At 34.6% G+C, this 13,380-nt stretch overlaps 1 protein-coding gene across 1 annotated transcript in view; it reads left to right on the forward strand.

Annotated features, from left to right (window-relative positions):
* Tmed5 (transmembrane p24 trafficking protein 5) overlaps positions 1–13,376 on the forward strand; it is a gene marked incomplete at its 3' end in the record, with an annotated part of 23,186 nt that extends 9,810 nt beyond the window's left edge. The window contains exons 2-4 of the mRNA XM_004635753.2: positions 6,885–6,982; positions 12,238–12,421; positions 13,287–13,376. Of these exons, the coding sequence (XP_004635810.2) occupies positions 6,885–6,982; positions 12,238–12,421; positions 13,287–13,376 (372 nt within the window). The remainder of the gene's footprint in view (positions 1–6,884; positions 6,983–12,237; positions 12,422–13,286) is intronic.
* Positions 13,377–13,380: the final 4 nt, after the last annotated feature.

The raw sequence follows: 13,380 nt of genomic DNA on the forward strand, positions 1-13,380 counted from the left end.
ATATATATATATATAGAAAGGTAGAGTAACTAGTGGGTAAACTAACGAACTCCCTTGACAGATTCTGTGTACCACTTTGGTTTTCATTTCTTGTGTTTTTTTTTCTTTTTCTTTGCCCTCGTCATGCAGTTGAAACCACTGTTTTTGAAGTACAGTCCAGCATCCCAGGGTTGGGGTTTTTTGTTGTTGTTTGGTTTTCTTGTTGTTGTTGTTGTTTTGTTGTTGTTTGGGCGGGGTGGCAGGGGGAGGTTTGTACTGGTGTTTAAAAAAAGGAAACATATAAATATATCCCTAGTTTCAAATTTTTTTTTTCATTTTTTATGTATTTGGTACAGGATCTCACTACGCAGCTCAAGCTCGTAGTGATCCTCCTGTTTTCAGCCTCCCCAGCAGTGCAATTATAGGCGTGCACCACCATGCCTGGTCTCACCACCATGACTGGTCCCAGTGGCCAGCTCAGTATATCCCTGCGGTTGGGGCCAGTGCAGCATGCGGGACTGGGGATCAAACCTGGTACCTGAGCTTGCCAAAGCAGGCACCTAACTTAATGAGCTTTCTCCCATACCTAATTAAAAAAAAAAAAAAGTAATGTATTTGGTTGGTTCAGGGTTTTATACGCAGCTCAGACTCACAGTGATCCTCCTGTTTTCAGCCTTCCCAGCAGTGGGATTACAGACATGCACCACTATTCCCTGGCTCAACCTGCCCTGGGGGCAGGGCTGGCAGGGCATGTGGTGCCAGGGATCAAATGGTCCCTGCGTTTGCAGGCACTTTAGTCTGCTGAGCTATCTCACTGGCCTTAGTTTCAAATTTTTTATTAAAAAATCAAAAAATTTTATACTCAATAAGAATAACAGGTTACTGCAGTGTTTTCTTTCGTTTTCTTCAGATTCAATACTCAGTATGATATAAACCAAAAAGATTCTTTAAAAAATGAAACAGTAACACAGACTTTCTTTTCAATGAGGTAAGATGAACTAGGGCTGCATAGACAGCTCAGTAGTCCTAAGTGCTCACGTGCATAGGCAAGTGCCTAGCAGGCCACCAAGACTGGGCATGGTGGCGCAAGCCTGTAATCCCAGCCCTGGGGAAGCTGCAACAAGAGGATCACTATGAGTCTGAGCTGTATAGTGAGACCCTATACCAAATACATAAAATTTTTAAAAAGAAATATTAATATAAATGAAACAAATTAGCATATATTTTGCAGTATTTTTAAAGCCGTTTATGGGGTTTTTTTGTTTTACCACGAATTGAACTTAGGACCTTGTGCTTGCCAGACAGGTGCTTGTGCTGCTGAGCTATATCCCAGCCCCTGTGTTTTCTCTTTTTTTTTTGTTTGTTTGTTTTGGCCAGCTCAGCCCACCCTAAGGGTAAGGTTAGTGCAGCATGTGGTGCTGGGGATCAAACCACGGTCCCTGTGCTTTGCCTAAGCTTGCCTAAGCAGGCACTTTAGACTGCCGAGCTATCTCACCAGTCCCGTGTTTTCTCTTTATCAATCAAAAACCTTAACAATTTTACTACTTTCTTCATATTTTTAAATCATCTGAAAGTTCACATTTTGTTTTTGCAATATTTTACATTTGTATATTCTTATGTTATTTAACATCACTTATGCTTAAAAATTAATTTAAGCCTGATAGTACTAAATATTTTGTTATTAGGGTTCTGAGACACAATAGGGTTCTTCTAGAGATTCTTTCCAAATTCTTGTCCTGAACAAAGAATTGGACAGAACAAATGAAAAAGGTTGTAAAACTTTACATTTATTAAAAATAGGAAAAGAAATATGCCTTGCAAAGCAAGTTTAGGTCACTGACACAAAATTAATGGTTTCTGTATTTTGTATCCCCATTGTGATGTTAGATCTAGACCATCTTATCAAAAACCTGCTTGAGAAGCTTCAGAGATAGCTCAGCAGTCTTAAGTGCCTGCCTGGCAAGCTCAAGGATCCCGGTTCGATTCCCAGTACATCACGCAGTGCCAGCCCCATGGAAATCGAGTATAGTGGCACATGTCTATAATCTCAGCACTGAGGAGCTGAGACAAAAGGATCACTATGAGTCTGAGGGGCATAGCAAGACCTTGTACCAAATAAATAAAAGGATTTTTAAAAACCTGATTGATCTTGTGCAAGAATAGAAGATAGCAATTTATGATTAGTCCCAGGTACAAGGCTTGCAACTGTTTTTCTGCACATGTCCTAAATTTCTGTAACTGACAGATCATGCCCTCTTTTCCAGCCAGCTGACCATACCCTAACAGCCTACCTCAGCTTTAATGAAAACTTTCCTAAACTTTGTTATAGCGTTTTCTGATTTAATGGATATGGTTTTAAGTTTTGGAAAAGATATCCATGAATAATTCTTTCAAAACATTTTGAATCCATTGAGTCATCTAAAAACGACTTTCTTGAGTTGGGAATATAGTGCAGTGGTTACGTGCTTATTTTAGTATGTGCAAGGCTCTGGGTTCAGACAGATGTTTTTGGTTTCACTTTAGTAAGTACATATCTTTAAGCATAGCAACACTGAAGACACAGCTTTTTTTTTTTTTTTTCCATGTAGTATATATAAAATTCTAATCATGATCTTTGTTACTTTGCACTTTTCCATGATATTTTGTAGTTCTCGTTTACTTCTCTTGGAAATATCAGTAGGTTTTTTTGGGTTTTTTTTTTTTAACTTTTATTTATTTACTTGGTACAGGGTCTCACTATGCAGCTCGAACTCGTTGTGGTGACCGGCAAGGTGCACCTGGGTTTTGGAGTAAGCACTGTATGTGGTACCAGAGATCAAACCCTTGTCTTTGTGCTTGCCAGGCATGCACTTAGGCTGCAGAGCTATCTCCCCAGCCCAGGATCTTTTTTATCAGTAGGACTGTTTTTTTCTGTTTTCATATCTGTTAGATCCTTTTGGTCTGATGATTTTTATCTTTGGAAACAAGAATTTGCTTAATGACTTCATCCCTTCCCTTTTCTAATTTCTTTCTATAGATGTTCATATTTGAAATCTTTCGTTTTGTCCACATTTTAGGCTCTTACCCATTTTTTTTTTCCATACTTTCTTTACATCTTATAGTTTTTCACCTTGTTCTGAGCTCATTTTACCTGTTTGTTTTTTTTGCAGAACCAGGGATTGAACTCAGGCCCTTGAGCTTGCCAGGCAAGCACTTATTCTACTGAGCCATCTCCCTGGCCCCTCTGAGCTCATTTTAGTTCTCTGATTTTGAGTGTTTAGCGCTGGGGAGATAGCTCAGTAGAAGGGCATGAGTTCAATCCCTAGTTCTACCAAAAAACAAAAAAAAAAAGATTTTGGGTGTTTACCCAAGTTCATCCTATCATTCCATCTGTTAAGGTTTTGCTTTGGCAATTATACTTTTAATTTCTTTATGAAATTTTCCATATTGGCATCCGTTTTTGTAGATGGTATATTCTTGAATTCCTCTGATACACACTATATTCATTTGACTCTTTATAGAGGCTTAAAACAATAAACATTTATTGCTTCTGTGGGTGAAGAATCTGGTACAGTTGGCTGGGTATTCAGATACCAAAACACTCGATATAGACTACAGAAAGTTGATGCTGAGATACTGGTAGGCAGCCCTCCATGTGAGCCTCTTGAGGAAGTTACTTAATAGTGTCACATTCTTGGCAAATTATTTTCCATTAAATTTTTATTATTACCTATAAATTTTATAAAATATTGAGTTTCACTGGTATATTTTGATCATATTATCCCATCACTCTCCCTTTACATTTTTACCTCCTTATTCTCTTCCTTTGTCTAATAATAATCTCCCTTCTGCTTTAGTGCTATCTTTTTAGGCTTGTACATATTAGGGACAACATGTGATACTTGTTTTTTGGGTCTGGCTTATTTCATGTATTTTCCTTCAAATGACATTTCATTCTTTGCAACTCAGAAATAATCCATTGTGTACAAATCCAACATTTCCTTTTCCATTGATAAGCACTTAGACTAGACATGTGTCTGGGCTATTGTGAACTGTGCCACAGTAAATATGGGTATATAGGTATTTCTTTAGTATGCTAACTTTAGGTATAAACCAAGGAGTGATACAGCTAAATCAGTGTCCATCATAGCTGTAATTTACATTTCTGTCAGCATTGTAGGCTTCACACGTACCCTATCTTCAACAGCATTTATTTTTTTTATATTCATGGTGATCATTCTGATTGGGGTGAGATGGAATTTCAATGTAAATTTGCATTTCCCTACTGGCCAAAGATGTTGAACATTTTTCATATGCTTATTGGCCATTTGTACTTCATTTCAAAAGTGTGTGTTTAGTCATTGATTGGGTTGTTTTGGAGGGGTTTTCTTTCAAAAAAATAGCTGGCAAAGCTTTTTTCTCTTTCTGTAGCCTGTGTCTTCCCTATTAGTAGTTTCCCTTGCTGTGGAGAAACTTTTTAATTTGTATAGTTCCATTTGTTGATTCTTGCTGTTATTTCCCATACTGTTTTTGTCCTATTTAGGAAGTCTTTGTGCCTGTGCAGTGTTTCCCCTATATTCCCTTCTTGTACTTACCAAAGTTTTACGTCTTGTACTTAGGTCTTTGATCCACTTTGAATTGATTTTTATGCATGGTGAAAGATAGGAATCTAGTTTCAGTCACCTACATATGGATAGACAGTTTTCCCAGCATTATTTGTTAAAGAAGGCTCTTTTCTCCACAATGTCTTCACTCCCTTGCCAAGAATCAAATGACTATAGTTGCCCAAGTTTGTTTTTATAGGACCGGGGATATATAGCTCAGAGGCATAAGCGCCTGCCTGGCAAGCATAAGGTCCCAAGTTCGATCTCCAGTACCGGGGAAAAAAAAAGTTGTTTTTGTGCCATTAGTCTTACTTTTCTGCTAGTTCCATGCCAGTATTTCTATGGCTTTGTGGTATAATTTCAAGTTAGATAATGCAATGCCTCTACCCTTGCTGTCTTTGCTTTGGACTGCTTTGGCTTTTCTGGATTTTTATGTGTTTCCATATGAATTTTAGGATTGATATTTACTAGTTCTATCAAGGATGTCACTGGAAATTCGATGGAGATTGCATTCAATCTGTATTTTTTTAATAATATGCCGATTTGATAATATTAACTCTGCCAATTCATGAACACAGGGGTGGTGTTCTGGGATTATAGGCCTGCAATACCATGCCCAGCTGCCGTATCTACTCTTACCTAAGAAGATTGTGTTATAAATTACAGTATTTTATTGTTATGTGGCTTCTACATTTCATTGTAATTTAAAGAAAAAGAATTACATATTTTTACCTAGCGAGTTTTACTGCTCTTAAGGACACAGGAATAGAGAATTCTACTAAAGTCAGCAAGAATAAAATTTTTACGAGAGTAGATATTAAATGTAGATATAAAATACTACAAAAAAACCTACTACGTGTCATAGTAAATGGAAATAATAAAAGAATTAAAAGGCTATTCTATGTAATATTCCAAATAGATAATGTTTTGCTTTTTAACTGTTAAAAAAGTAGAGAAAAGGCAGGGAGAGAATTGAAAGAGAAGAAAAGGAGAGGAACAGACAGTTCTAAGTGAAACTATAAGGAGCTTTGATTGTATGACATAGATATACTTATTAAATATTTTCATCTGTGATAAAAATCAAAACATTGATATTACCATTGTTAGGATCAGTACCTTTAGTTATAAAAAGAACAACTGGAAAATTTTCACCCATCATAAAGATGCTTTGTCCCAGATAATGCATGATTAAGTATCAAAGGAATGGGTGTACATTCTATAGAAATGCAGGGAACAGTGTTACAGAACTGGGGAGAGGTCCATTTCTAAAAATGTAAACTGGCTCTTGCATAAGTTTCATTGGATCAGGAACTTGTGTATTCAGGAAAATGACTAGGACTATAAGCAACATAGCATATTCATTAAAATTACTCTAGAGGCATACTGCTGAGTTCATATTATACATTGAAGCTTAATTGCTGTGCTTTGGCTTTTATTTTTTAACTGAAGAAAAGCAGGGCCAGCAAGATAGCTCAGCAGACTAAAGCACCTACTTAGGCAAGCGCAGGGAAGGGGTTCGATCCCTGCCACCACATGCCACACCAGCTCCGCCCACAGGGTGGGCTGAGCCAACCACAGAATCCAGGCTTAGTGCCTTATGCCTGTAATCCTAGTACTGGGGAAGCTAAAAACAGGAGGATTAATATGAGTCCGAGCTGCATAGTGAGACCCTATACCAACCAAATACATTTAAAAATATATTTAAAAAAAAAAAAAAAAAAAAGCAGACCGTCTTAATTTTGAAAGAAAACAATCTATATGAAGCTAAAGCACTTTAAAACATATGGCATAAAGTATCATTGTAATCTACTGTTACACTATCCTTATAAGAATATTTTAGAATTATAAAGGAATATCATGTGCACTGGCTAGTAAGTAGACTGTCCTAATTGGAATACACAATTCATAATGTGTTGAAGAACTCGGAAATTTAATCATAAAGTCCTGGTGTTGAAAGTGGCTAATTGTTTACTGAAAAGGAAATTGAGAAATGTATATAGCATGTTTTAAGTTACTTAAATAATAAGTAAAAGAAATAGCACCAGCATTTGAACTGTTATGTGTATTACTATGCACACCACAAGGTGTTTTAATGAAAGTATTGCTTTTGGAAAGTATAGTTTTAGTGCAACCACAAGGCCTAAATCCAAGTCATGGCAACAGGAATGAGTAAGAGGTAAGTATCAACTGCTAGCCCCCCCCCCCATTAACTTTGGCAGCTTTCTTATCCCTCAAGATTCAGAAAGACAGTATATCATTTTATCCACTTAATAATTTTGCAGAATTTATAATATACACTTTTTCTTATGTGCTCTTCTATAGGTCTTAGATGGAGCAGGATTAGATATTGACTTCCATCTTGCTTCTCCAGAAGGCAAAACCTTAGTTTTTGAACAAAGAAAATCAGATGGAGTTCACACGTAAGTTGGGTTTTGGGTAAAGGAAATTTAGGGTAGAGAAATTTAGTAGTCAGTATTAGATCACTCCAAATAATTGTAAAGTTTTTTATGGTGAGTCATCTTTTAAATTATAACATATTCCTTTGATCCCTGTACCAGCCCCATCCCAGGGTGCGCTGAGATTGCAATTGAGACTGGGTATGGTGGAGCACACCTGTAATCCTAGCTCTTGGGAGGCTGTAAACAGGCGGATCACCATGAGTCTGATCTAGTAGTGAGACCCTGAACACCCTGTAGACCCTTCCCTAAAATACAAAAAAAAAAAAAAAATTTAAAAAGAAAAAAAACAAAAAACTACTAACATATTCCATTAACTTGTGGCACAAGGATTAAGACTTGCCATATTGCCCAGGCTGATCTTGAATCTTTTAATCTCTGGATTCAAAGGCTTCTGCTTTATCCTCAGTTGCTACAACCAGCTATTTTTTAGATATTTGTTTGGCTCTTGATTACATTTTTTCTTTGTTATACTCATTTTAGCAGCACTTAAACATTTTTTCTTTGCTTAAATACATCGGTATTCCCTAGGTATTGTATTCAATCTATTACAGTATTTTACACTTACCTTTCTGGCTAGCACAGGCTTTCCATTTTAACTTAAAAGTATTATTACACAATTGTTATGTATCAAAGATTTACTGAGCTGCTGTCTGCAAAACTTATAATCATCTTTGTTGAAATAAAATATAATACATCTTTGTATATGTAACTGTTTTACTCACAACTCACTCTAATTAGGCCTATTATCTCATCATAGGAAACCATATAGAAAAAATGTGTTACCTCTCTTTGATCTGGAGTTTCACAAAATGTTCTTCTTACATGTTCTTTCTCTTCATATCTCTCACTAGTATGTTTTCCTGTCCCATGCTCTTTCACAGTAGCATATTCATTAGTCAATATTATATTAAAACTAAACAGTTTATAAAAGGGATTAGTAAACCTAGAAAATATTATTTGTTATAAAGTTGGCACATCATATGCTTCTAAATAAATCTTTCTACCCACTATGAGATAGATTCTTTGATTCCCAATTCCCATTTTACAGACAAGGACGCTCAAAGACGTTAAATAAGTCTGCAGGGATACACATTCAGGGTGGAGACAGGATGAATCAAAACTCTTGGTTTCTACCATATGATGCTCAGAACATCCCTGGCACATAGCATTATTGTAAGTACTAGCCATTATTATAATTACTGGTTTTTGTTAACCAAAGTGCCTGGCATGTAGTTGATATTGAGTAAATACTAAATAGATATACAAATGAGAGGGGAGAAAATTTCAACCATATCTTTTTAGAATACTAATTTAAAATGATTTTTAGTTTTCTGTTTCTTTTTTTTTTTTTTTTTTTTGTGGACTGGGGATTGAACTCAAGCCTTCACACTAAGCAGCACCCCTGGCCCTTTTTTATTTTGAGGTAAGATCTCTCTCATAAGACACAGTTGTTCAGGCCGGGTTCAAAATTACAATCCTTCTGGTTTAGCCAAAGTGCTGAGATTATAGGTATACAATGCCACTCTCAGCAGAAATGTATTTTTAAATGGCCTTTTACCTACATAGAACACAAAAAACATTTGCCTAAACCTGTAATAAAATGGAGGGCCAGGAATACACAGCTCAGTGGCACAGAATCTCTCTGGCAAGCACAAGTTCCTAAGTTCGATTGCCCATATCAAAAAATAAAAAATAATAACATAGAAATAGTAAGTTAAAAAAAAAGAAATAGTAAGTTAAAATGGACATGCTGCAAATGAATTGTTTTCTTTTTGATAGGTATATATAATTCATCTAAGTTCCAGAATTTGAAAAATTTGTCACTTTTTATTTGTCCCTAATTGTTTTTAAAAATAAATCAAAATTAACTGTTAGAAGAGGCATTTTATTGCTTTTATAGAATTACTTACTAAACCAATGAATTTATTATACTTCACATTATTGAGTTCTTTTAATATGCCAAGCCTGTATACTTTTTATGTATTAGTTCTTTTTATTCTTTACTAGAATATTTTGTTAATGAAGAACAGTATAAGAGTTGCTGAACAATACTGCCTAGTGAAAAGCAAGGCCAGTATCTAAACCCAGGCAGTACAACTCATTGTTAATCACTACAGCAAATTAAAAATATTTCTGAAAATTGGATTTGCAACAAAATGTTCATGTTTAGCTATATTAATTTTATAAAACCAACTAAAGTCTCAATTATGACACTGATGTATATTTTTCCTTAAAACATCTGGTAAAATAAATTATAGTATCTTTAAGCAGAACTAAATAGCTTGACACTATGTTCATCAACCACTGCCTGTAATGACTAATACATGAATGCAGTTTTTTTCCTAGATAACTGAATTAATATTACCCTAACCCTACCAGAACTTATTTTAAGCCAGGAATGATGGCACATGCCTGTATTCCCACCACATGGGAGGCTGAGGCAAGAAGATCATTGTGATTTGAATCCAGTAAGGCCAGACTGAACTGTAGTGATACCCAGCCTCAAAAAGACCAAAAAAAAAAAAAAGAACTAGTTTTAGATTAACTTGTTGTTCTAGTGGAACTTTATGGATTTTAAGTTATATAATATTTTATATTTGTAATCAGATTCCTTTTTACTAAAAGCTGTCAACACAAATTTTTACAATACTGTAACAGTGAGGAATTTTTGTTTCTTATATACCTGCTTATGCTATTCAAAACATCTACTAAAGACCATTTGAGTTAGTATTTTTCAGCTTTTTTCTATTTATTTATACCTTTTTTCCCAGTTTGGAACCTTTTGAAGTCAATGTGTAAACTGTGAAGAGTCACACAAGTATTAGCTGGTATTTGAAACACAAATGAACTAAGGATTCATCATTACTTAGTTATCTCATGCTTAAACAAAAAGTCAATAAATTGGATAAAAAGAGATGGAGATTAATTTAAAAGATGAAAATTACATGTATTCAGAAGGCCACAGAAAGCAATGCAAACCTTCTGAAATTTTAACTGTTCTGTGAGCATATTAGCAATTGGAAAAGAAAAATTATATTTTTTCTAGTGTGACCTATAAGGTGGAAAGTCAATAGTCATTACATAAAATTGCATCATAAAAATGAATTAATGGCTATAATACAGATACTAGTGATGAGAGGCAAACCAGTAGGATCTGACCATTTTAATGGACTCTAAGAGACTCTAAGAGAGCATGTCCCAAAAGAAAATAATGATCTTAATTAAAACAAGAGAATAATTCAGGTTTTCTTTTGCTGAACTGAATATACTATATTACCAGAATCAAGATCAATCTCACCACGTCACACAAACGCACACACATACAGTTCTTAGTAGCTTTTAGTAGCTTGGCCTTTAGATCTTTGGATCATACTGAGAAAATACCAAGAGGCCTGGAGCACACATACACACACATGCATGTTTCTTTTAATTTAGTGTTTTCTTGAATGTCCTCATACATATTCACTGGACAACAGAACTGTGGGTAATCTAAAAGTGGGAGGGATATTTGCTTGTTTTAGGCCTCTTAAGTTGTAATCAGTACTTAGCATCCTCTGATATATAACACTTGCTCCAAAACTAACAGGTATCCAAGTGAATTTCTGTTCTTTGAAGATCTTGACGTGAGAAGTACAGTTTGGATCCTACCCTTGCAAAGCACGATTATATAATGCTATTTGTCAATCAAAAAAGAATTAGACAAGATGTTCTAAGACAAAATGAAAAAAGTCAACAATGATTCCAGGTCAATAAAGATAATAAAATCATAGGTATTAGAATAACAGAACTTGGGTCAGGGATACAGCTCAACAGTACAGAGCTTGCCTAGCAAACACAAGGTCCTGAGTTTAATTCCACATACCAAAAAAAAGGACAGTATGGTAAGATAATAACAGAACTTCAGTGTTGAACTACACAAAAAAAAGCAACTGACTCCATACCCCTATTGCTTGGATCTCCCAATTCCAGTTGAACCCATCCTTGGGCTATTGAATAGAATTGGGTGGTAAGTAGTTTAAGATGCAGCCGGGAAGGCTTAGAAATCACTTCATCTAAGTAAATAGGAAACTCACTAGACATATCAAAACCTTTATTAGAAAATTGTAATAAAATTTTTATTTGGGAAAAGATTCATTTAATGTACACATTAAGTGTACTTGTTTTGTAAAAAGTATCTTTGTAAATTATAGTTGCTCTATAACTGAAAAAAAGAGACCATATATGGATCTATTATTGGCGCTCACAAAGTAAATTTTATGAATTCCATAGCCGTACCAGAGCAGTTTTTTCTTGGCCAGTTTCTTTCTTTTTTCTTTTTTTTTTTTGTGGAACCAGGGATTGAACTCAGACCCTTGCACTTACCAGGCAAGCGCTTATTCCACTGAGCCATCTCCCTAGCCCCTTGGCCAGTTTCTTGTGCAGTCCTTAACTGAATAAAGATAAACAGGTATTTCATTGGTATTTTTTTAAAGATTGTGCCATTCAAAAAAGCTATATTTGTTTTCTTGTTTGGGGCTACAGTAGTAAATGCTATTACCATAGAATGTTTTCTTGCTTCAGCTTATGTCCATAAAACATCAATAGGAAAGTACTTCACTAATGAATCAACTGTGACCAAACCAATTATTTTGAATGTGAAGGTAGTAAAACGAAAGATCTTACATTCAGTAATGTAATATTTAGTAAAGGTAATCCAATTGAAAGGTTCTGTTCGTTGGCTATAGGTCTTATCTTTAACCTTTATAGACTGTATTACAAAACTACTTAATTAGTGGGAACCCTAGAAGAAAACACTTAGTACAGACAATCTTGAAAACAATTTACATGTTAAACTCACTTGAAGGATACATTAATAAGTCATATGTACACATACTACATAAACTTAATTCATGATAAAATGCCTTTTGTAATGTATAAATATTAAAATTTATTATGAGTTATGGTATATTTAGGTTTATCGCTCTGTCACCTTCCAAAAACTAGATCAAGATAACTTGAGTAAATGCCACACGTATTTAAGCTACAAGTACTTGAATATATGGCTCCAGACTGCTTCAGTAAGACACCATAAATTACCTTTTAGTACTAAGGAAATAGAAAAGCTATTCACTTATAAGCCATGTTTCTTCTCTCACCTGTAGTTGTTTTCCTTTTGCTCTCAAATATAAGTACAAATAACTGAAAACATGCTTTTTTTTTCTTCTTGTGTAATTCAGTGTAGAAACTGAAGTTGGTGATTATATGTTCTGCTTTGACAATACATTCAGTACCATTTCTGAGAAAGTAATTTTCTTTGAATTAATCCTGGATAATATAGGAGAAGAGGCACAAGATCAAGAAGACTGGAAGAAATATATTACTGGTACAGATGTATTGGAGATGAAACTTGAAGACATCCTGGTTAGTATGATCTTTTTTTTTTTTTTTCTTTTTTTTTTCTGGCGGAATCGAGGATTGAACTCAGGCCCTTGTGCTCGCCAATGAAGTGCTTATTCTACTGAGCCATCTCCCCAGCCCTGAATATCTATGATCTTCTAATAAATAAAATAATAAAAATTAACATCCATAGGCCAAACTGATAGGCATTAAAATAAGCATTTTATCTGCATTTTCCAGAAAAAGCTATTTCTAATATTTTTGTACCTTTTGCCATAACTATTTTTATAATAATTTCAAATCCTTATGTTTGTGCAGGTCTAATATACCTTACAGGATCCCCCAGAAGGTGTACACCTTAGCATACATCTTGGTAGCCTTATTTTATGAATGTAGTATGGAAACTTTGTGTATTACAAATACTGCTGTGTATACACAGCACATGTAAAAGTGAAACCTTTTTTCGTTTCACTAATACTTTGTGAGATAGCATTTGGTGTTTTGCTAGATAGTACATTGGTCAGACTAACATTCAAAGAGCAAAATATTGTAAAAACAGTGCATTAAGAAACAGATAAATACCTAGGTAATAAATAGTTTTTGAAAAACTGTAATCATTTTGGTATAGTTGATGAGCTTAAAAAAAGATACTATAGGTAAATTCCTAGTGCTGTCACTCAGATAGCTCCATATTATTAATTCATAGTCTGTATACCTTTATAAATAATAATTTAAATATTCAAAAGTGTAACAGTGGATCTTTAGTATACTACTTTTATGCTATTTATCCTAAAATTTTGATTTTTAAAAAACCCCATACAGCCTATTTTAAATAAACTTAAAATTTCTGACTATTTTTTTACAGTAAAATTATTTTATTTATCTCCAGGAATCCATCAACAGCATCAAGTCCAGAGTAAGCAAAAGTGGTCATATACAAACTCTACTTAGAGCATTTGAAGCCCGTGATCGAAACATACAAG

Source organism: Octodon degus, unplaced genomic scaffold, assembly GCF_000260255.1.
Source record: "Octodon degus isolate 3935 unplaced genomic scaffold, OctDeg1.0 scaffold00074, whole genome shotgun sequence".
Classification (NCBI taxonomy): Eukaryota; Metazoa; Chordata; class Mammalia; order Rodentia; family Octodontidae; genus Octodon; species Octodon degus.